The sequence below is a fragment of the Neolamprologus brichardi genome, chromosome 19 (assembly GCF_056152115.1).
Source record: "Neolamprologus brichardi isolate AB-2024 chromosome 19, ASM5615211v1, whole genome shotgun sequence".
NCBI lineage: Eukaryota > Metazoa > Chordata > Actinopteri > Cichliformes > Cichlidae > Neolamprologus > Neolamprologus brichardi.
Window position 1 is genome coordinate 9,514,713 of NC_142122.1, and position 23,505 is coordinate 9,538,217.

The 23,505-nt window shown below is 39.8% G+C and overlaps 1 protein-coding gene across 2 annotated transcripts in view; it reads right to left on the reverse strand.

The window, feature by feature from the left end:
• Window positions 1–738: 738 nt before the first annotated feature.
• Window positions 739–23,505, reverse strand: part of trim9 (tripartite motif containing 9) — a 42,981-nt gene continuing 20,214 nt past the window's right edge. The window contains exons 4-11 of one of the 2 annotated variants that reach the window (XM_006798655.2): window positions 15,367–15,477; window positions 14,010–14,163; window positions 13,628–13,773; window positions 10,547–10,685; window positions 8,325–8,363; window positions 7,024–7,327; window positions 5,830–5,992; window positions 739–5,147 (exon numbers count right to left, since the gene is read on the reverse strand). In XM_006798655.2, the coding sequence (XP_006798718.1) occupies window positions 5,070–5,147; window positions 5,830–5,992; window positions 7,024–7,327; window positions 8,325–8,363; window positions 10,547–10,685; window positions 13,628–13,773; window positions 14,010–14,163; window positions 15,367–15,477 (1,134 nt within the window). In that variant the 3' untranslated portion in view covers window positions 739–5,069. The remainder of the gene's footprint in view (window positions 5,148–5,829; window positions 5,993–7,023; window positions 7,328–8,324; window positions 8,364–10,546; window positions 10,686–13,627; window positions 13,774–14,009; window positions 14,164–15,366; window positions 15,478–23,505) is intronic. The other variant, XM_006798656.2, reaches the window with a different exon arrangement.

Below are 23,505 nucleotides of genomic sequence, written 5' to 3' on the forward strand. Positions count from 1 at the left end.
TTCTGCGCACCTCATGTATTGGAGTGAAATATAAAACTGAATTCTGAGCCACCTAGTGGCTAAAGGGGGTAATGCAACAGCTAAAACTTGGGGCTCTTCTGATACTTGTAAGAGAATTTGCAAACCACTTTCCATTATTTATGTATGTATCCATATATTGTTATCTGAACAGGATTTAACAACAACCATTAACTATTATGATTTGTTCATAGCGCAGGCACAGGAACTATAGTGTGCATCTTGAATTGTTTTCAATGTATTTTTTGTATTATGGTGTTTAAATTAAAAATAAAGTAAATAAAATAAAGATATATAAAGTAGAATAAAATGGGACACTCGTGTAAAGTGCAAGAGCCTAAAAATTATACTTGACAATGATGCTTCAAATTAAAACCCTATGTCTGACTAACTGACAAGGTTAGTAATTTTATTTGGTTAGACTCATCTCTTGGTTGGTTTTACTTCCTGTCTTTGTCTTTTTCCCTCTCATCTGTAATTGTCTGCCCCATCCTTATTGGCTCCTGTCACTCATTTCTCTGCAACTCCACATCTCAGCCTCTTTAACTACCCATTTACCCAACATATCTTAATCCACTCGCTGCTGTTCCTTTTGTTGTCTTTTTGCTTTCCTGATGTGCACATCTTCTATTCAGCCTTTTCAGCCTGCACTGAATCTCTCTTGCATGCCTCCCGAATCCTTCATTTAGGTTCTCATATCGACTACATATAACAATAACACATTGTTCACACCTATTTATTGAATATTCACACATACAGAAAACACAGAGGCTCATATTATACTTCAAATCATCAGAATAATAGCAGTAATATGGTAATGATAGACACTGGAACAATCATAGTAATTATACTTTGATAAAATCATAGTAATACATTGATAAAATTCTCCACAGAGATATTTCAGGTTCACCGGAAATAATAATAAGCGATGACATTCCACTTCGGATCAAATGGGGCAAAAAAAGGAATCACTTTGGAGTTGAAATGAGGTCATAATGAAGGTAATACACACACACACATTCACAGGCGCACGCACACACACACATAGACTGTATGTATGTACATTTGGAGATATAACACCCAGTGTCGCCCAGCGACTGAGTGCAGTCCTTTTAAGAAATAGTTTCCATATTTGGCGAGGCTTTACAGTAGACTTAAATCATCCCCGGGTTAATCTATTTAATGTTGTATAAGTATATATGGCTGGTTTAGAAACAATAAGTGTTACAATCACACACTTTTGAATGTCAGCACCCCAAGTGTTCAGTTCAGAAACACAGATTCAGGTCATCTTTTTAAATCAAAGAAGTTTAAATATTCTCACAGAATATTACACAAGTGTGCGCAATCTCACATTAGACATATGGAAAATGTCTCCGATGAACTATTTTGCTGAGTTAAAGCCACATTGTTCACGTGTCCTGGATTCTGAGGTTGTGTAATGCTTTGATAATGGCTGCACTTGTCCGCGTATGATTGAAAAGAAGCTCTCGTCGCTCAGTGACCCACTGCTGAATGCGTTATTTTCCGCTATCATAATTATGGCTGAACAAAGGGCTTACCTTGAAAAGCAGCCAGTTAAATGTTGCATAAATCAAAGCTTGAATTCAACCTTGGAGCGAAGGCTGTGCAGCTCGCTGAATGCTGCAGTCAGTATACATGCACGTGCTCTGTCATACTGTACGTTATATTTTCTTTGTGCAGCCATTTTAGCAGTGCCACATGAATTACAATCACTGTAATTACACGGGACAGGAAAGGAGCAAAAAAATCAAACCTGACTGTGATTTTTCTCCCCAATGCTGTTGTATCAGGAGCAAACATAATCACTGTTTCATTTTGCCCTTTCACGATATATAAAAATATGTAGCAGCAGGTGAATTCAGGCATCACGGATGTTACAGATGACTCTGCTGAAGCAACGAATCTAGTTCGTAGCAAAGTTTCATAAATCTTTTGGGTACCGAAGAGGGGGAAAAGGCACACCCATGAAGCTCAAACACAGGATAGCACCTTCTGTGTATGATGTATGTCTCAGGGCTACGATGCTCCAGGAAACTTTACAAGCAACCTGAAGGGGCAGCAGTTCCCTCAAATGGATCATTCTACATTTTGACTTGAGCATTGACTGGCAGCGTCTTGCAGTTGGTTGAATTCTGTAGCTCAGATACATTCATGTTCCTCCCAGGTTGATTTACCTTCTGGTGTGAGTTATCAGGCACACTGACCGAAAATTAAATCAGACTAACATAGGAGCTCTGAACAGAATCTCATCATCCTGAAGGTTATGGTGTCCAATGAACTTTGCGGAAGAAAGAATTTGTAGTGTTACTGAACTGTTTGAACTTTCAAGTGTCTTGACCCTCATCGTTAGAAATACAGTACCGACTAAGGTGGGTTGTCTGCCATCAATCCAGTCCTATGTTGTTGAGGGGCTCAGTGTAAAAATCTAGTCTTGAGCTACCCCTCTTTTCTGTATATCTTCCTTGGTTTGGACTCCGTGGAGGTCAGTGACCGATAATTTTCCTGATGATGTGCGACTGATCTGTTGCCAGTCAGATGCTTTCCAGATGGTATTGCATGTTAGATCAAAATCTGCTGGTATCTGCTGTAGAGAGTTTTTTAGGCCTCCCATTTCGTCTTTTGATCTTCCTTTTTCCAATTTCCTTAAATGTTTTAAGGACACACTGCACACCATACCAAGATAGGTCACATTTTCAGCTAATAGCTCTTTGGGAAACAACTTCCTGGTGCAAAAATACTATTTTTCATCTGCCAAACTGTGTTATGTTTAAGATATTTCATAGATTTAACTAAAAAATTGGAACAAATGATGCGCTTTGTGACAGGCAACTAGTAACGAATTGCCTAAAAGTGGTTCTTTGTGTAGACACAGCATTGTTTCATCACTTAAGTTAGATGTATTTAAAATTTTTTAGTGATAGGTCAGTGTTGAGAAGCTTAACAAACAAAAAACATTTTTCTCAAAATGGTCAAGTACAAGGGCTCAACTGAAAATGAGTGAAAAAGCAGCAAAGCCTTGAGAAAGTCTGGAGAACTATTGCTTTAAACATCTGGTTCATTGGAAGGAAAATGTAAAGAAATACAGGGGTGGCTCAAGAGCTTTGAATAGTACTGTACATCTGAGTCATGGTATGCATTTTCCAAAACAAACTAATATTTAATTTAACCATAATTTAAGAGAACTTGGAGGCAGCAGGGTTCATATTTTGAGGGAATCAGAGAGGATGCACAGCTGTTTTTTCCCCAGGGGCCCCTAAACCAGTTGAAACTAATCATGATTTAATGTATTAGTAATTGTAGCTAGCTTCTAATAAAATTTGGTGCTAATATAACATTTTGACTAAAAAAAATGCAAACTAATGTTACTCACCTCAACCTTGTGTGCTTTTTTAGAGCTTGTTAGCAAGCGTTCACACTTTTGAGCTAAACAAAGTAAACATTATCCCTGCTAAACACAGCATGTTGGCATTTTCTTTGTCATAATGTGATGGTAACATTAGCACTTAGCATGGCTTAATCTTAAATAAATCAAACTGCTGGTCTGACATTGTGGCCCACTGAGGAAGCCAGATGTGATGCCACAAAAACAGCCCAGCGTCTGCTTTCCTCTCCTGTTGCTCTCTAATGAAATTCAACTGAGAAGCTTCCTCAGCACAAAAACAAACTCTGAAGTACATTTTCAAGACGACAAAACGTTTCATTTCTTTCTGTAACAGCTATGTATCAACTGAAAGAAACATGAAAAACTTTCGTTGAAAAACTCTGAACATCAATAACTTATTTAGCTATACACCTCTTTGTAATAGATCATTTGAATAACAATAATAAAAAACTACCAGTACTCAATCACCTACATTTAAAAAAGCCAGAACTAAGCGAGCTGCTGTAGCACCTTATTCAAACTCACTTCTATATGATATATTAATCCAAAACGCCCTCTTTCCTGTTTTGAGAGCTGCACTGCAGAGAAAGGGTGCATGAAGGCCTCGCTTCCAGGAGTATCTCAGGCTGATACTGTAATATTTCCTTTTTCTTTATACAAACGATACAGAAGGTTCACACAAGCTAAGCCACTAAGAAAAGCGTTTCATTTATACGAACGAGGATATGACAGTGACACGGCTGAGAGTCAGGCTATTGCTCTCGTCCTTGGATCGTTACGGCTGCTGACCCATCTCAACCAATCCTCACACGCTTTCATACACATGACCTCTCTTTCTCCCTCCCTGTAAGTGTGTTCATGAGGAGGAAAAGACATGTTTTTGAAAAAGAAAAGAGAGGGATGAGCATGAAAAATAGGATATATTGAACTGTATGTGGATGGTATGATGGGGGCTCTTTTTTTTTTTCTTATAAACTCATTTACAAAACAACACCACTTTCTTGGCTATCCACTAAATATGAAGCTACAGCCAGATGTGCCTTAGTTTAGCTTTGCATAAAGACAGGAAAAAGGGGAAATGGACAGCCACACTCTATTTAAATATGTATATTTAAATCAAAATATTTTAAAAAAGGTTGAAAGTTGGCGCCCACCCTAGCTTCCTCCCCATTGTTTTCAGTCTTTATGATAAGCTATGTTAAGATGGGCTCCATAATCCAAATCTAAGTCTTGGAAAAACAAAAGCAAAACAAATGAGTGTATTTCCCAAAAATGTCAAACTATTAATTGAAGCCCACATTATAAACACTTTCCTAAAAACATTCCAAGTCCATCAGCTGGGAAATCTTCTTCTTCAACTAACTGGAACACATCATAATATCAAAATACAGGGTATAGACAGCAAAGCACCCTCCATACTGACAGTGTCCTAAGGATGGACCACGAGTCTGGGGTTTAGGCATGATAAAGGCATGGCTCAGCGCTGGATGGGACCTCTTCCAGATTGCTTGGGGTCAGTTGGTCAGGAACAAAAGAGAAGGAGAAGGGAAGAAGAATTTGGCGAGGGTATTAAAGAGTTTCTGACTGGCAGGAGGAACCTCGGGAAAGCTGGGGAGGTTTCCTTAAATCGGATGGTGTTGAGTTTTCAGCACACTGAGCCAGTTGGATCAGCCTCCCCAGGAGTGTAGAAGTCAGGGATGGGTAGACCAGTGTGCAGTGTGACCTAAAGAAAAACACATTTACACACAAATGAGTTACTAAACTAAATCTATTTAATATATTTTTCCTCCTCCAGGGGGAGCTGTGGAACTATTCCTTCAAAGCCTGAAGACTATTTTTCTTCCCTTTGGGAGGCATTTTGCTTCCTGGATACAGCACTACAAATGAGAAAACTGACTGGGAGCAAAAAAAGAAATTCAAAGCTTCTCACTGATGTTGACTCTTTGAAGCTTTTTCTCTGTTAAGATTTAATCTCCTGAGGACATATTTGTAAAAGTTAGATAGTTGTAATGAATAATAACTGAACTCATGTGATGCTTTATTAATTCACAAGCAGAATCCTCACTTTCTGTTTGTTGCGGCTCTCCGGCAAAAGACAGAATTAGCAAATTAAACATCATACCCCAGAGTGGCTGAGCACTTCCCCAGCATGAGAACTAATTTAAGACTGAAAGAAGAAAATTAAAATCGAAAGGAAAACTATAAACTTGTTTTCTGTAATACCGTGCAGAGTCAGTTCATTATTTAGTCTCTGCAGTATTTGGATGTAAAAAATATATCAATTTTTACTTAATTTTTTGCCTTTATGCCTCGGTATGAACTGAAGTTTAAGGTTAGAGAGTAAATTCAGTTGGAAACAGATGATTGCAGTTACTTTGGTGCATGCATGGACTGAAATTTTCTACCTGGACGTTTCGGTTGAGGCTGATAGCGGGGTAGTAAGCGCCCTCCAAGCCTTCGAATGCCACTGGGCCCTGCTGCTCATCGTTCACGAGGAAGATGAGAAGCCCACGTGTAAAGTCCAGCAGCACTCCTATTGTAGCTCCTTTAGTGATGCCACCGTCTGTCCTGTGTGGGCACAGGAAAAAAACAAAGAATAACCGTGTTATTAATTTACCACAATAACACTCCATTTCTGAGCTTAGATTTTCCATCAAAACATGGTAAAAAAAAAAAAAAAAATCTAGCAGTGACTTATTTTAAGTCTTTGTCACTTTAGAGTCTGGATTCTTTCCACCCTGTTAATCATATTATCAGTCCTCATATTTATCATGTAGCATGTAACACTACTACTACTACTAATAATAATAAAAAAGGTAACTATACCATGATCACATTGACCACATTTAAAAGCTATTTAAACATTCATTTACAGATGACAGACAGACATTTCGGTTGCTAGCATCAGAATTTGGCTTAAACAACATTAAATCGTGGTTTGGTCAGTCTGGTTGTATTATGTTAGTGTTTGGTATGTTTAGTTGGCACACTTTAGGCCCCAAAGTACAAACTGAGCATCAATTGAATGGCACAGCCTACGCAAGTATCGCTAGAGCCCATGTACATCCTTTTATGGCCAAAGTATACCCATCTAATGATGGCTGCTTCTGGCAAGTTAACATAGAACGTCAAATCATCTCAATCTGAACACGGCGAAGAGTTCACCATACTTAAACAGTCTTCAGAGTCACCAGATCTCAATCCAACAGATCATCTTTAAGACAAATCTGCAGACACAGTGTGACGCTATCATGCCAATATTGTCCAGAATCTCTGGACAATGTTTCCTTCTTGCAAAAAGGAATCTTTTTTTTAAGTGAAGCATTTTCCTGCACCTACAGTAATCTTATGCTAGAAGTAAACTTTATTTTACTTAGTGGCCTTTTATCCTGTGTTATGACAGGACAGTTGAGAATTGACAGGGAAGCTTGGGGCAGATTTAAACCCAGGCCTCTGCAACAAGCTTAATAAGTAAAACTGGTGTCCCTTTTCTAAACACTATTATACTGTACATCTAAAAGCAGAAGACTTCCATTTGTGATCGAAGAAATTACATCTGCATTAGTATATGGACAATCACTTGTCACTGTCTTTATTACCTATTGGTGTGTGAGTTGTTGTTCATGAACCAGGAGCGGTTATTGTCCACATACATGGCCCAGGCTTTGTCATCCTTCCCTAGCATCACATCCTTCAGGACGTCACTCCGAGCGATGCCGAAGGCTGGGTCAGGGTGGTTGTCATAGCGGTCAACGGTCATTTCCCAGTAATGAACACCTCGAGAGAAAGCAGTGTTCCCCAAGACCACTCGGTCATCATAGCTGTTGCACGTCACCGTCAGGTTGTCGTTGGAGAAGATGATGTCAGGGTGAGCGGACGCCGGGTCAAAGGTGAACCAAGCAACTGCACAAAGGGAAATGCCTACCATTAGGTTTTTAGTGTTAATAATATCAGCGACTGCAAGATGAGAGGCAATGATCATGATTTTACAAACACCACATAAAACCAGAAGGTAAAGGTTAGATGAGGTGAAGTTACACTGTAAAAATATCTGAATGGAGGGAACAGTAATAATATGAAAGACAAGAAGAAGACTTACTATCATTGTTATGATCAAACACGATTAATAATACCTAAACTATATACTTATACTACATAACTTAATCTATAACTTAATAAGCTAAACCACTTTTAGATAATCAAACTTGTGTCAAACAGTCTGCAAATCTTAACCGGTTCCTGCACGGAAAAGTAGATTAGTTTGACAATTATGGGTAAGGAAATTGTTAATAAAATAAAACTTAACTTTAAAATACATACTAGAAACTTCTAATAGTTATTATAGTAAGAGGTCAGTTCACCCAAACAAGAAAGGTTAAAGACTCTGTGTGGATGTTCATTTAGACTGTGAACTCAAGCTTGCTTGAGCCATCTGATAACCTCCACTATCAGAGCAGACTCTGCTGTGTTGGTCTACATAAGTTAAATTTGTATTGTATTTAGGTGAACTGCTCCTTTTCTCTATTACAACACATTGCTTTTAAACTTCTTAAACCACATGCTAATGATAAATTTGCAATACTGCTTGACTCACTGCTGAAAGACACAGTAACAGATCTCTATGCAGGAAGGTAAACAGGCGGGCTTTTGCTGGGCTCCAGTGGACCTGCTTTTACTGGTGTCACCGTGTGCAGCGACGTTCCATTACACTGCTTTATTTCCCGAAGGAAATAAAGCAAAGACATTTATTACAGGCTTGTATTGCACGTTTAATAAGTGCAGCCCACAGAGGAGCAAACTGCCCACCTGCTGGATTGAGTGTGAAGACCTCATTGATGAAACAAGCAATGGCCTGAAGGGGATCAGAGCAGAAACAGTGTGCAAGGAGAGTCATCCATACCTGTGCCTATAGACTGAATATCACATGGAGGGAGTCCAGCTAAAATGTGAAATGGTGGGGGGAGTGAAGAAGAAAAGAGGGAAAAGAAAAGAGGAAGAGGAGGAGAGCAAAGCGAAGCAGTGAAGCAGAGGGGTGGGAAGGGCGGTGGAGAGGGTAAAAAGCAGATTTGATCAGGGATCCTGGTTCAGCTCAGTGGACATAAGACCAGAGGAGATCCCCAAAATGAAAACAAAAGAGCTCCTAGAAACAAACCACTGCAGACTTAGAAGGAACAACGAAGGAACAATGAAAACAAAGCAGTTGTTCTGAATAAGAAAAATAAGAAAAGGACAATCTGATCTGGAAGAAGGGTGCAACAACACTGAAAACGTCTGAGTGGTTAGATCACTTTGTACGCCTCCAACAGCTGCTGAGTGCTTTCTGTGTCAGGTAGGGAGGCTGTCTGGGCCTTTCAGGTCCACTGATGGATGACAAGCTTCCCCGTCTATGCAGATCCCCATTTAACTAATGGGAAAGCCGGCACATGGGTGGATTATACACAATCCAGCTGCTCCTCGAGGCCCCTGGGCTAAAAGGCGCAAAACACGCCCTCGAACAGAATTCACATCCTGCTGCTGCCCATTGGATGAAAATCTTGTGTTTTGGAAGCCTTTACTGTGATCATTTATTGTACTGCGTGAAATATAAAACAACAGAGGCTTTTTTCCGGATCTTTCAAATCCCTTTGAAACTAACTAACTCAAAAAAGTCTTGCTTCAGTCTGAAGAATATCAAAGAAAGCAGATTTTCTCTGCAGACTTAATATATAATATAATGTAAATACAGCATAATAATGAAAATATAAGGGTTTAACCAAGCAGCAGCAGGTTATGATTTCTTTAGATTCTCTGGAGTTAAATCAAGATTTCTCTGGTGTAAACTTCCAAATGTAGAAAGAAATGTAACTGAACTGTGATAATCAGTAAAAAAAAAAAGTAAGTAAGCCATTAGATTATATTACAAATGTTGTTAGAAACACCTGCCAGCTGTTTGCCAGCACACAGATCTTCTTCATTGCACATTAACTACAACCATAGTGGTAACTACCCTTTTTTATGTACATATAAAACACTTTGAAAATAATTCACTGTAACATTTTAGCTTATAATAATATCAATGGAAATACAGCCAACAGGATAAGATCATGCAAGAAAAGTGTCGGCATATTTGGTGAAGAGGTCAGCAGCACCTGAGGAACAAAAACATGAAGACAAACATGTGGGTGTTAAAAATGCTGAAAATATTCGCCTCTAAGAATGAGTCTTGGTGGTTTGTAGAGCATCATAATTTCCAGCCTTTTAAAAAAAAATGTTATAATGCTGTAATATAAACCTCCTCTAATTCATTTCCCCCACTTGTCATGGGAGCTACCAGTTCTTATATCATTAAGAACATCAGCAGTATTCTTTCTGTCAGCCGTGCTTCTCACCTCTTTAACTGCCAACACACATCTGCTCATTATGCCCCTAATTAGCTCCCCTTGTAGCTATACCGACTGGCTTTTGGCTCCTGCCTGTTACTGCCTTACAGACACCTTTGCACGCCTGCCCAGCTCCATTTGCTTTCTTTGCTTTGTTTCTTTGCTCTTGCCACCTGCTGGTATAGCTCGTTTTGACCTGGCAGCATACGAGCCCGTTACCTGCAACATGGATATTTATGATTTGATAATGATATTTTGCCTAGCAAGCAATCTTGGTGTTTATTTTAAAGATCAAGCTACAAACTGAGCAGGACATTTTACAGTGTGGTAATGACAGACTTAAAATAAAGGGGAAACGGCGAAATCTTCATGGAAGTGAAGCAAAAGTATCTGAACAGTAGTAAGAGCATTTGTAGCCAGAGGCTGCTCGACCGGTGGTGCACCCAACCTGGTTGGAAATTAAAATCACCAATAAAAGATGGCAGCGCTTCAGTGTCCCACTGTGCAAGGACGTGCTGATGGTTTGACCATCTTTATTTATTGTGTATAATAAAAACCTAATTGCCAATGTTCTCTGGTGGACAAACTGTTTAAATGGAGACGTTGCAATTTCTCGTTATTTATCGTCTGACCTATACAATACACTGCGCTCTTAAAAAAAACAAAACACCAATTCATACTTGAGTCTTTGCTCTTTCTGGATTCACAGTGATTTAGATTTACAGTGAAAACAAGAGGAAGAAGGAGATGAGGCTCAACGTACTCTCAGAGGTCTGCATGATCAGTGTCTTGCTGTACTGGCCCACTCCGCTGGCATTGAAGGCCTTCACCCTGGACTTGTACGTGCTGTTGAAGTGGAGCCCGTCCACTGTGCAGATGGTCTCCGTCCCCACGTACACTTCCTGTAAAGACACACAGTGCTTCCTGTTATGCTGGCAGATGCATCAAGTGCGTAACTATGACACCAAAGAGAGTCCATTTCTTCTGGAGGAGTGTCCCATTTGAATTTGGTGGAGAGGGTAATAAGAGAGAATGCGAGCTTGTACAACTGAACGTGGGCACGGCAGCCCACACTTGAGTATAAATAGACATGGGGACACAACTCGCCAAGCTCGGCGTGGAGCTGCGTAGGTGTGACTCAGTGAATCAGAGAATAAAGGAGGAAGAGAAAACTTCCCTCAGAATTTTTTGGCATAGTGCTGCATCAGATGCAGGTACAGCATACAAGGATTTTAGTTTATATTATAGAGACGCACAGACCAGATGGCAAATTAATATTTAAAAACACACACACACACACACAAACCCCAAACCAAATCATCACAGACGCTGCAAAACATTCGCCACGACTCTCGTCTTGGTGCGTTTGTGTTGACGATCACACGCTAACACAAAAAGTCTCCAGGCTGTAATACAATTTGGCAATGGCTCCCTACCAATTAACAGTTAGCAGATACAGTTTGTGAATCAGTTGGCAGATTGGATGCGAATGCTCACCATGTTACTCCACACTTGTAATTAAGAAACAGACAATTACAGAACACGAAAAGAACTTGAAGGGTGAACGACTACGACCAGCTGCTTTTAGCTTACAGTCTGCATTTAGGACGCAAGTGTCTGCTTTTCATAAGTTTGAAAAGCAAAACAAAACCGGATACGTTAAGAAATAGCTGCTATCCATTTCCAGTCTCCTTACAAACCACTGAGCAAGGCAACAGCTTCACAGTCAGAATCTGCGAGGGATCTCTGCACAGCAGGGATGAAAAAGTCCAATATTTTTTGAGTTAAAAGCTCTAGTTACTGCTGCCGGGGGTGTGCGAAATACTTTAATTATGCTGCACCAGCTGCCATAATGAATATAATGGATATAGTGCTTCTTTTTTTGGAGTAATAAGAGGATGCTGACAGAAAGTGCAGACTAGAATATCGAAGATGAGATGTTTGTGTGTGTGTGTGTGCGGTTGGCCTTCGGGGATTTGCAGGCTGCTTTTTATTGGCTTGTGTTCTTTTTATTAAAGGAGACCTATTACACTCATTTCCGACTCCATATGTCCCAGCTCTGCATGATTCACAGTTTAAAAAGTCATTATTGATGTTATATCTGGGCATCAGCCTCTGTCTGAAACAGAGGGTTTGAAAGTGGGAGGGGCTTCTCTGCTCACAGCTAGAGTGTTGTGCCCAGGATATAGCCATATTAGGAAACATGCTCCCACTGACATCATACAGGGCCAAGAACAGAAAAAAAGAACTGTGAGAAACATTTTTTGTCATTCAAAAGCTGTAATAGTAAAGAGAACGGCTGTGCCATATCACACTGTCCGTGTTAACATTGGTATAAACTTTTAAATGGTATCAGCGTCCTGCGACAACATCAATGATATACCAACAACACAAGCCCAGACATGTCTGCAAGCAAGAGCAGGCCATCATTACCCCTCCCCACTCTGACTGCTTTATCACCTCTTTATGTGTTTGTGTTAATATTCAACATTTGTTGTTGTTTTCGCTTGGGTTCTGGGTTAAATTATGCTTCTTTTTAAGATTTAGTCACTGCATATTTCCGTTTAATTTAAGTAAATATATATTCTGTTAAATGCCATTAACTGTCTGAACCTCGAGCTGGTTCATGACAAATATTTATAAAGGGGCAGCCCCAAATAACTTCATCATCTATCATCAGAAATATAATTTGCTTGGAATATCGTGATATAGTTTTCAGGCTATGTCACCCACCTCTAAACAGACAAGTCCCCTTTTAGAAACAAATATACTGCTTAAACAAATGCAACACCTAAATCACAGAAGGAATTCGGTGAACGAAATACTGAAGTTGGAAGTTTTTACTGACTTTTATCAAGGATTTTGTTTTGTTTTTAATTAAGCAGCGCCCATTTATTTTCCTAGGTTACATATTGGAGAATATATATAGAGGAAGATATGAGGAGCATATTTATCTCTCTTAATTTGCTCTCTTTAAATGGAGACTCATACTACTAAAGAAGAAGATTTTGTTTTCCCCTCTCTTCTTCTTCTTCTGTTTTTAATTAAACAAAGCTTTCTTGCCTGCTTACAAAGTTTTTAAAAGTGTGAGCCTCAGGGCTATGTTGAAATAAAACCACATTTATTCCGCAAACCAAGTAACATGACTCATTTGTTTCCAACTCCGCGAGTACTAATAAAGTACTTGCCTTGGCGCTGCATCCTGTATGTTAATATCACTTTTAGGAAGCCTCCCAGATTGATTGTTGCGAGAATCAACAGGCCTACTATACGGAGGTTTAGAATTCAGACACAGATATGCTTTGCCATTGTACCCAGGGAATGGCTCAGGAGGTATAAGTTGCTGTCGTAACAAAGCAGGGGCTTCAGTGAATAGAAGCTTGGGGAGTATCTTATAGGATGGATTACATGCTAAACCTCTGTGAGAGTATGACGACTGCTTTGATGCCGGATCACGCTTCCTACAGGATCATCCTAGCGGTGGTACAAATGTTTCCTCCTGACGCCGTGTCATTCAGCGCCTTGTTACGCTGCGTCACGTGACGTGCTCTGTACAACTGTCACACATTAACTTGAGTGATTTCAGCTACAAAAACCTGCTGCCACATTCCCCTGGCTGAGCTGGTGTCCTCCCTGGTATCAAATGATGGAGTCTTTGCCCAGACAGAAGAAAGCATGTCACGTAAAAGTGATTTATACTCTAGCTGGTCTTGTTTTTCACTTTTTGTTTTGGGATCTAAATGTAAATATCACAAAAGTTCTCATTTAAAGAAAATTACTGCTGAAGCAGACAGATAAATTCCAGCCTGCAGGGACAAAACAGTACCTGCACAAGGAAACCTACCCTGAATGGCCCCCCGTTTCCATCGTCCAGCTCTAGGATGTATCCTTCCACGGCGATGGTGGAGAGTGGTGGCTGTTTCCATGACAATGTGGCGCTGTTGTTCTGAGTGCAGCATTCCTCCAGCTGGAGCATGGGAGCTGCTGGGACTAAGAAGGGGACAAACGAGGCCAGATTACAGCCCACAGAGGTATGAAGAGACACACACTCACTCCCCAAGTGGATATAACTCTGCATTACAGCAAAAACAACTTTTATATGTGTAAAAGGGCACATAGTGAGGGCCTTATAATGTAAGGGTGTAAAAGTTTTAGATAGAATTTTGCACATTTAAGTAGAGCAAACAGTGGTTCTTAAAAAAGTATCCGGCTCTCTGTCTGTGTACCTTTCATCTGTACAAAGTCCAGCTGGTGGATTGTTTGCAGGAGAGGTCCACTGTCCAGAGTGAGGTCAAAGTCACTGGTCATCCTGGGGGTTAGGGTCCCCTTTCCCCACTGACTCTCTGTCATGTGGACTCTCCGAATCAAAGCATCAGAGATCTGCGAGACACACAGTACAGATTAATCTACCGCTAAATCTCTCCCTGTTACTCATTAATAATAAGTCTGCCAGAACATTTCAGCCTCCGTTCAGATGAAGAAATGCAGATAAAGATGCAATGATCCATAAATGCAATAATGGGATTTTTCTTTTCCATCGAGTGTCTAAAAGGTTTCTAGTTGTATTCCAAAATAATGTTTTCAAATTTGGATAGTTTCTCATTAAAATTTAAAGAAAAAAGTTATAATAGGTAAACTATGTTTTCTCCCATATGTCTCCTAATTCAGGGGTGTCAAACATAGGGCCCGGGGGCCAGAATCAACCTGGCAAAGGCTCTAATTTGGCCCCAATCTGGCTTTGGAACATACGAAGGGAGCCATAGATGAAAACCTTATGAAAAGGTTTACAGGTTTTCCTCCTGATAAAGATCTTCGCCTTTGCTATTCATACTACCTTAAAGTAATTAAATAATAGATAAACATCTAAGTGACAGAAAAGTTTATTCTTTCTTTTATTTCATTCTCTTTATCATCAGCATTTTGAATTTCGTATTAAATGCGTAGTTAAATGTCTTTACACTGACAGAAAGGGGAGTTTCTCTGGTTTGACCCGCTTAAGATCAAAGACGTGGCCCACGACGTAAAATGAGATCATTCCTGATCTAATGAAGAATGAAGAATGGTGTTAAAATCACTTGCTGAATAATTAAGATATCAATTTAAAAAGGTCACCAAACGCGTAATGCTTGACTGGTGCCACAAGTGTGACACAGCATTTGCTCATCACCTCATCAGAACAAAAACGTCAGTTAGAGGCAGCTTTAGAAAGAAACATAAAGTTTTTTTTGCCTTTAAAGAGATGTCAAGCAAGGTTTGATTTTAATAAGGCAAAATTGTTCCCCTAAAAAGCAGAGCTTGGAAATATTTGGTTTCTTTGGCAAACCATCATTTACGTCTTTCTAATGAAATTATGGATCAGTTTTCCAACAGTTTAATTCCAGTAATAGCCGGAGAAGTTACTTTTTGATGTCAGCTGGAGGTGTTGTACCACCTTGTTTTAAGAAATCTTTCTTAAAACAAGAAAGATTTCTTCGACTTCATTGCTTCGACTTCAACAGTTCGACTTCATTGCTTGAAACTTGGAAAATAAAAGTTTCAGCTGTAGCTTGTAAAAATAAAAAGGACGTCTTGTGGCCATCTTACCTGCAGGAAACCACTGGGGTCATTTTCCTTGATGACTTCCAAACAGTACTCCATCAGGCCTGTGGTCTGACGCAACTTTACTGTACAATGGGAGATTTGATCTCGCACCACCTGGAAAAACAGGGAGAATAAAAGAGTAAACATGTGTAATACACTTACAGTTCATAATCACAAGCTAATCGTCATCCCTAGAAGAAAGACAAGTAATGAGAAGAAGGATGGATGTAGACAGACCTAAAGAAAACAAGGAAAGAGGGGAGAAAAAGCCAGAAGTTCAGACAAAAGATTAGGAGCAGGATCGTCAGAGTTATTGATTGAGTAACTCTTTTTCTCTTGAGACACAGATTGAGGGAGGAAGAAGTGGCTGACGGGACGCTAGCAAATGATCCTGTAACTGACGTTAACGAAAGGAAAGTGACACTGTGTTTTCACACCCGGGCAGCCTGAACAGTCATCAGTAGTTACATCACAGACAGGGATGAGGAAAAAGTCGCCCTAAAATGTCTTTATGAGTGATGACACGGCTCTGAGATGCATTCAGAGTTTTCAGATTTTCTGCCCTGTATTAGTCGTTTGATTTAACAAAAAATATAATTTGGATTAGCTCCATCAATCCTAATCGAGGGGACAGGAACAGAAACCCTTCCAGAGTAACATGTCGTCTAGAGATTCCCTCTTTCTTACCGAGACTGATGTCCGCAGCTTCTTTGCAACAGTGTGAAATAAACACAAGTGCTGGACAGGGGGTTGCTAGGAAACAGAAACTTCACCGCCACAGCTCCAAGGCTGAATGGAGAGGAAAATCCTTCCTGAAGCCGTTTGCCGACCAACAGTATGCATGAAGATGATTTACTGATGACTGCAGTCAGTGCACGCCGATACGCAACACTGTACCATAGGTGCACAGTGACTGCAATAGAATTACACCTCATTATATGCGAATTAAATCGCCTCTCACTGATATAATCAGTTTTTATTTTACTGTGATTATTTAAGGAACCATTTCAGAAGAAGCCAACTGTATGTGGTTGTTTTAAACACTGCACCATTTTAGGATGATAATCCATTCAGAGCATGACTTAAGGGATGCCCTCTGAATGGGATCATGGAGACAGACAGTGAAGAGTAAATCCCAAACACAGCGCGATAATTCTTTCTTTTTTGTAATTTTCAAATTTTAACTGAGAATTGAGACACATGGAAATACTTTTCACATTTCCTCCTGTCTTGGGCTTTTTCCCACCACCATGTGATTGCCTGATTGTTTGCACATGTTTTCAGTTACCTTTGTTTTTCTTGTGCCTTTCCCTCTCTTTATAAATATGCCTGCCTGACCTTGCACACCTCCTGTAGGCTTGGCACTTCACTGCGTTCATTTATCTTCCAGTCTGGATTTTTGTTGCATATTTTCTCCCCTGCAGTGACTTCAATTCTTTATTCCTTAATTTCGAGAGCTCATTTAAGTTGGTTATATTTTGCAACCTCCCACCTGTGTCCCTGGTGTGCCGGATTTGGGTCTTATTGTGAACGCACATGAAACACATCTGATGCAACAGTCTCAGAAGCCCAGTAATGTCATGAAGCATTTAGAGATTGTGCAATCAAAGCCACCGTGAGAAGATGTAGCCAAAAGGGGCGGATTTAGAGGTTCAAACTTTCTAACCCTCCTTCACTAAAACAGACACACATGAGTCTTGTGCATAAATTTGCAGCAGCAGTGAGCAAAAACAAAGTATGCGGTCCTGATGGAATAGGAGTTTGCCAGCAGAAAAATCTCTCTTTTACTCACATACTCGCTTTTCTGGATAGTTATTGCATGGCAGCCTACCTGACTCCATGTTAACTGTTCTATTGGTGCCTGTAGTCAAGGACAAAACTGGTCAAATATCCACCTTAGGAAACTACAGCCCAATTTATCTGGGTAGCATACTGTCAAAAATATTAGAAAGAATCTTTGGGGATAGGCTTTGAGAATATAAAACAACTATTGACAATTAATTTGCTTTAAAAAATAAAGCACTAATTTGTGCATATATGCTGTGTATATATGGTGCATTTATGTGCTTCTTTGATGCACCAAAGGTTTTGACCGTGTTAATCATAGTTAACTATTTACTAAGTCCCCTCATATCCGATAAGGATCTTGCATTATTAGTATTCATATCAAACTATGCATGTCCAGTGGGGAAGAAGTACAACCTTTCCTCGTCAAATTTATATGGATGATCTTTCTAAAACACTAAACAAGCAGAATACAGGATGCATGATGGGGGAGAGCCTTATTAATAATTTGTATGCTGATGATTTAGTTGCTTTGTTCCTTATAGAGCTGGCTTGCAGCAGCTGCTTAGAGTCTGCTCAAACTATGCTTTGCAGTATGATATGAAATTCAACTCTGAAAAGAGTATAGCAACGATCACATCAACTAAAAAGAATCGGAAGCAAAATTTTCCCATTTTGTTTGAAAAATGTAATTTTTGGGCCATTTCATCAGGAATCTTTAATATGTGACAAGCAAATATGCCAGTCCATAAATTATGTTAAAATGACATGAAAATGTTTCAGTTGGGCTATAATGATGCATACAGGATCAAGTTTTTTCTCCTGCTTTTGTAAACGCTGAAATTATTGGTCATTCATTTTGTATATTTATATTTTTATTAAAATGGCCTATAATGTCTTAAATAGAGTTTGTCTTCCATGTGGATATTTGGCTCATCCATGAAAACACAGACATGTATGTTAATTTGTCCTGTTATTCTTTTGATCTCCATTACATCGCGGTATGTAACTCTTTTTGCCAGTGAAATGTCAAAAAAGGCTGTTCATAATAATAAAAAGGTGTATTTATTGTTCTTCTCTGCAAGCTACATATTCATTAATACAAAGTAATTGATTACAGGCACTTTTGGCATCACTGTTTGATAAACACTTATTTTCAGATATGAACTGCACTGCACTGAAATTAATTTAGCAATTTTACAAACAGCATCACTGAAGATAATAATTCCTAAAAGCTTTATACTGATAATCCTGGTACCCTAGGCAGTTTATATAGCAAGTTTTATCCAGATTGATTAAAGCATCTTTAGGGAAAGACGTCATTATAGTAAAATAAAACACCCTTAGTTTGGCTTACTCTAAAAACTATTCAACGATTCACTGGATACTCCTAAATATCTTTGGATTTGTGTTTTTAAGCAAAATCTCGACATCGGTCAGCCCTGCTCAGGTGACATTACAGATTCTAGTAAAACTGCCAAAATATCTGCAGCATTTCATCCTTTTGCTGGGCTTCAGAAATGAGTGAGCACTTACAAAGCCTTGATCCATTCCTACTGAGGCGGCGTGAACTTAAATGAACCAGATTTAAAAATTCGGCTCCACCTCTGACTTTCATACAAACGACAACAAAAAGCAGGCTCGACCGCTTGCCTGGTGAATTAATATTTACTAGGACACACTGAATCATTTTCAAACAACTCTTTGAAACGAATCAACGTTTCTCTCTCTGGTGAGAGAAGATTGCATTTCACCTCTGACAGTTCGGTTTACATTTCTGTGGCTGAAGGCCAAACCATCCCTGCTGTGGAAGCTGGAACATCCACAGCCCCGCAGTGGCCTGGCAGAGCTCCAGGAAAAGGCTTCTTACTGCTGTCGCTGCCTGCTTAACAATCCCTTCACCGTCCCTCGTCTGCATGTGAAATGTTTTAAATTCAGTGTATAAAGAATATCTCTCTTGAAGGTGCGAAAGAAGTGCTGCCAGCTTTCATTGCATCCTGTCCTTATTGTCATCCTCCTCTTTTCTCTCTCAGATTCGATGCTCCCTAACAGCTTCTCTCAGCATTCCAGCCATCCTCCCTGAAATCTGCTTTAAATCAGCTTCCCAATAAGATATAAAAACTGCCGCCGGCAATAGTGCTCTGCCAGATGATCTCCGGATAATCAGCGCAGGGAAGATTCATTCGTCTGAATTTAACCGAGAATGAAGGGGCTGCAGCAGCTTGTGGTGGGACGGCAGTGGAGCAAATTTAGCATCTTGATGAGAGAAATTAATTGAGAGACAGAAAAAGAGAGTGAGAGATGGTGGATTGAGAACCAGAAAACACATTGCAGGACAGCGGTAGAGGAAGGCAGAGTCTGCTGTGTTAAGTGGGCCACAGTCTCTGCACAGCGGATACAAACTGTGTCCTCTCATGTGGCTGGTAGGGTGATCAAGCACTTTGTCACAGAAGCTCCACAGTGATGGTAAAACAACAGGAAACCGAGGGATGATGAAAATGTAAGACAGTGATAGTGCTAAAACAAACAGCAGTTTTGATAGCACGTTTGATTTCTTCATGGTAGGAAACACTGAGAAACGTGTTTGCAGTGGAGCAGGTGCTTATTAAATAAGCAAATACACAAATACTACCTCATAAAAACACACTAAAGACACATTTTACATGGGAAATGCACTGGAAACTACAAACCTCATTCACCTATTCATACAACCGCTTTTTTAACCTAACATCCACACACTCACACTCTGATGGATGCATCGTGGGAAACTGTGTCTTGCCCAATGAGCTGGGGATCAAACCTCTAACCTTCCAGGTGGTGTACGACTGCTCTACCTGCTAAACCACAGATGCCTTAAGATGCAATAACCGTTCTGTAGTTACTTCAGCAGCTACTGTTTCTCCGTGTTGTTAGCTGCTGAGGAGGTAAAGCTTCTTCTACCATTTTCTATTTGTATCTGCTGTAGTTATTAGGCCACTGCAGCACTTGTGTCTGTGAGATACTGTGGCTGCAGTCTTTGAAACTGTCCCCTTCCAGGACACAGGATAACATTTGTAGACTGACAAAAGGGGTGTGTATGACAATCATTAAATGAGGGTCAAATATAAAAGAACACACACAAAAATAGTTTGTTATTAGAAACATTAAACATTAAGGTGTGTGTGTGAGGATATGCTGCACAGTGCAGTGACGATCAGAGGAAGTGACAAGTGCCACATCCACTGAAAATCAGCTGTCAGTGAGAATCTGTTAGCGTTTACTATTAGAACTGAAGGACGGAGAGCAAATACAGCAGTAAGCGACCCATGCATACCTGCATAGGTAAAAATAACAGATTTGAAATGCTTTTTCTTTACTGACTGATCTCGGTTATTTTCTCTTCTTTTTGCAGAAGTCCACACGACAGACAAAAAACCGGGATAACCTGTCACTCATTCAGAATAATAATAATAAGCAACTACCTTCAACAATTTTCAAGCAAAACTACTGCCTAGGTTTCATAGTTATAGCTTGAGTATAAGACTATTTTCATCCCTTTAATAGCGCTGTAACTGTCATGGTCTTGGATCTCAGAACAAGGGTTGTGAGTCAAGAATTTGTTTTTCTGTGTCTTCATTATGGTTTGATGTTCTCAGTTATTACTGGCTGAGGGTCTGTAGCATGTTGTTGTATCGAAGCTTTAGTCATACCTCATACCTTTTTGAGGTTTCTGGAGTTCTTTGTGTTTTGTTGATTCTGTTGGGGCTCATAGTTCTTTTGCTTTTAGTTTTGGCTCATGTTTGAGTTTTTTTTTTCTTTAAATTACATTTTAGTCCAAGATCGATTTCTTTTGTGTCTCTACTCTTTACTGTATATAATTGCACTTGAGTCTTTTAGTTTTCATTTAGTATTAATAGACTTTGTTATTTGAGTTTTTCCTAGTTTCCGCAGTGTTCCTCATGTCATGTTCAGTGCGTGTTTATTTACTCTGCTATTTCCTGTTTTAGACTAATAGGGTGTGTCTCTTGAGCATTAATATGAGTTTTACTTCCTGTCTCTTTGTCTTGATTATGTTCTCCTGTGTCTCCTTCCTAATTAGCCGTCTCTGTGTATGAATAGCACTTTCTTCCTTGCAGTCTGAGTTGGCTTGCCGGTTGTACTCGCCTCTTCTAGTTTCTCTGTCCCCGCGACCACTACATACTTTTATACATATTAACTAGCTATTTAAAATGTTTATCTATTATCCATCTATTTTCTTTTGCTTATCCGGTTTACGGTCGCGGGGTGGCTGGAGCCTCTTCCAACTGCCATAAAGCAAGGGGGGAGATGCACCCTGGACATCTCCCCAGTCTGTTGAAGGGCTTGTTCATCTATTACACTAACCCTGATTCCATTTTTTCCCCCATACTAGCAAATGGTTGTTCATAGCTTATGTCAGTTGTTCAGCCATACTTTTAACGAGCTATGACAACTTTTTTTTTCATTACTTACACTGATATAATTATAATTATAATCTTCTGAGTGTCTTTTTCTACTGCCTAGCCATTACTTTTTACTCAAACTTATTCAGTTCCAATCAATTCTTAAATGGTAATTCTGCCCCCCCCCCCCCCCCCCCCCCCCCCAACTACTGCAGAAGTACCTCTTGAGATACAGCCCTTGTTGGGAATCTCTGAATTAAACTCTTAATAGAAAAAACTGATCATATATCTTGAACATAAATAGCCTTTAGATCTAGAGTTTCTTGTCTTGATTAGTTCTCTATTGATTGTCAGGATCTGACAGAAAAGATACAACTGTAGTGGCGAGAAAGACCCTTATACAATATTAGCAGTCTCAACATTAACAAGTAATCCTCCCACACTGAATAACCTTCAATAACAGGCTCTGCTGCCTATCTCGCTGCAATGAAAACTGTCATTCACTATAAGAATGACAGTTTTCGCTTTTCTTTATACTTCCTACCACATCTCTAAGCATCCATTCGCTCCAAAATACATCCCATACCTAGTTAAAAGTGAGAAGGACCCTGAGAAGGAGGGTTCCCCTGGAGTAACACAGTCAGTTCAACAAGGGGGAAAGCAAGTGGAAATAAAAATAGCCTCAGAGCCGCTGTACTCATTAACCAACCCGAGCTTGGTGACCAGGGGACCTAGCAACCAGTGACAAACTTTGCATGAAGCAGGAGAAGATGCCGACTGACTTCGTTTCTGATTCACTTTGTGTTGCTCTAATCAGCCTTCATCTGCTGAATCTGTTCCTTGAAGAATCCAGTGAAAGAGATTGAGAGCATAAGAAGTGGGCCCCGTTTTGATCATATTTAATACAATCTTCACATTATATTAGAGGACCGTGCTGATGTTTTCTTTTTTCATGTTTCCGTCAAATAAAATGTGCTTTACAGAAAAAAATCCATCGCAGTGAATTTAATTACATTCAACATTTTTGCTGAGATGTATGCAGTTAAAAGCATCAGCTATATCAAAGGAATAGTTTGACATTTTGAGAAAAACCAGGCTTTCATACCGGGAGTTAAAAGATGCATGCCCAAGCACTATATCTGATGATAAAGCCAAGAGACATTTAGCTCAGTATAGCAAGTGGCGCAGTTGAAAAGTGATCAATATACACAATAATATACACAAAAGACTGAGGTGACTCGTGTTGTTACTCTGATGTTGCAAGGGGTAAGCTTGTTTTCCATGAAAAGACTTGCAAGCAAACCTCCAAGGCTGAAAACCAAAGCCACCTTGGAAATGCCAGATCTGCAGTTCTTCATCATCCCAGAAGTACAGAGTTCCCACTGGTTCATGAATTCCATCATTTTATTAGTAAATTACTAATTAGCATGTATCTGCGTCTGCAATTCACGCACCTTGCTAAGGCTTTAGCCACACAGACCTAGAGGCAACCTCTCGTTGCTGGGTAAAATTGTTCACAAAGAGGGTGCTGCACCCAAAAAATCTTTTTGATTACTTTGGTCACCAGCAGACTGCTGTGGTCACATGTAGGTTGCATGGAAGACGCTAACTTTTGTGCAAACACTTGCAATCTACTCTCAGAGCAGTAGTGAAACTTGAAAAAGTGCAATGGAAACAGAAAGCGGAGAAAGTTTGCCTTCAAAGTAAAAGCTGTGCCGTACCACTGCAACCATCACAGCAGACTCTTTTTCTGTGTCACATACATCTCTGGGACCAGTTTTGTGCTAGTGACTGCAAGCAACCTTCAACTACTTGCAACTACTCAGGGAGTACACATTACTCTGTGGGCAGGACTCTAGGCCCGAGGCCAAGCGTGCTAACTTAAAAATCATCAATTTGGTTTAAATATTGACACTGTTTCTCTAAAAATTTAAGATAGAAGCAATCAAATGCTAGA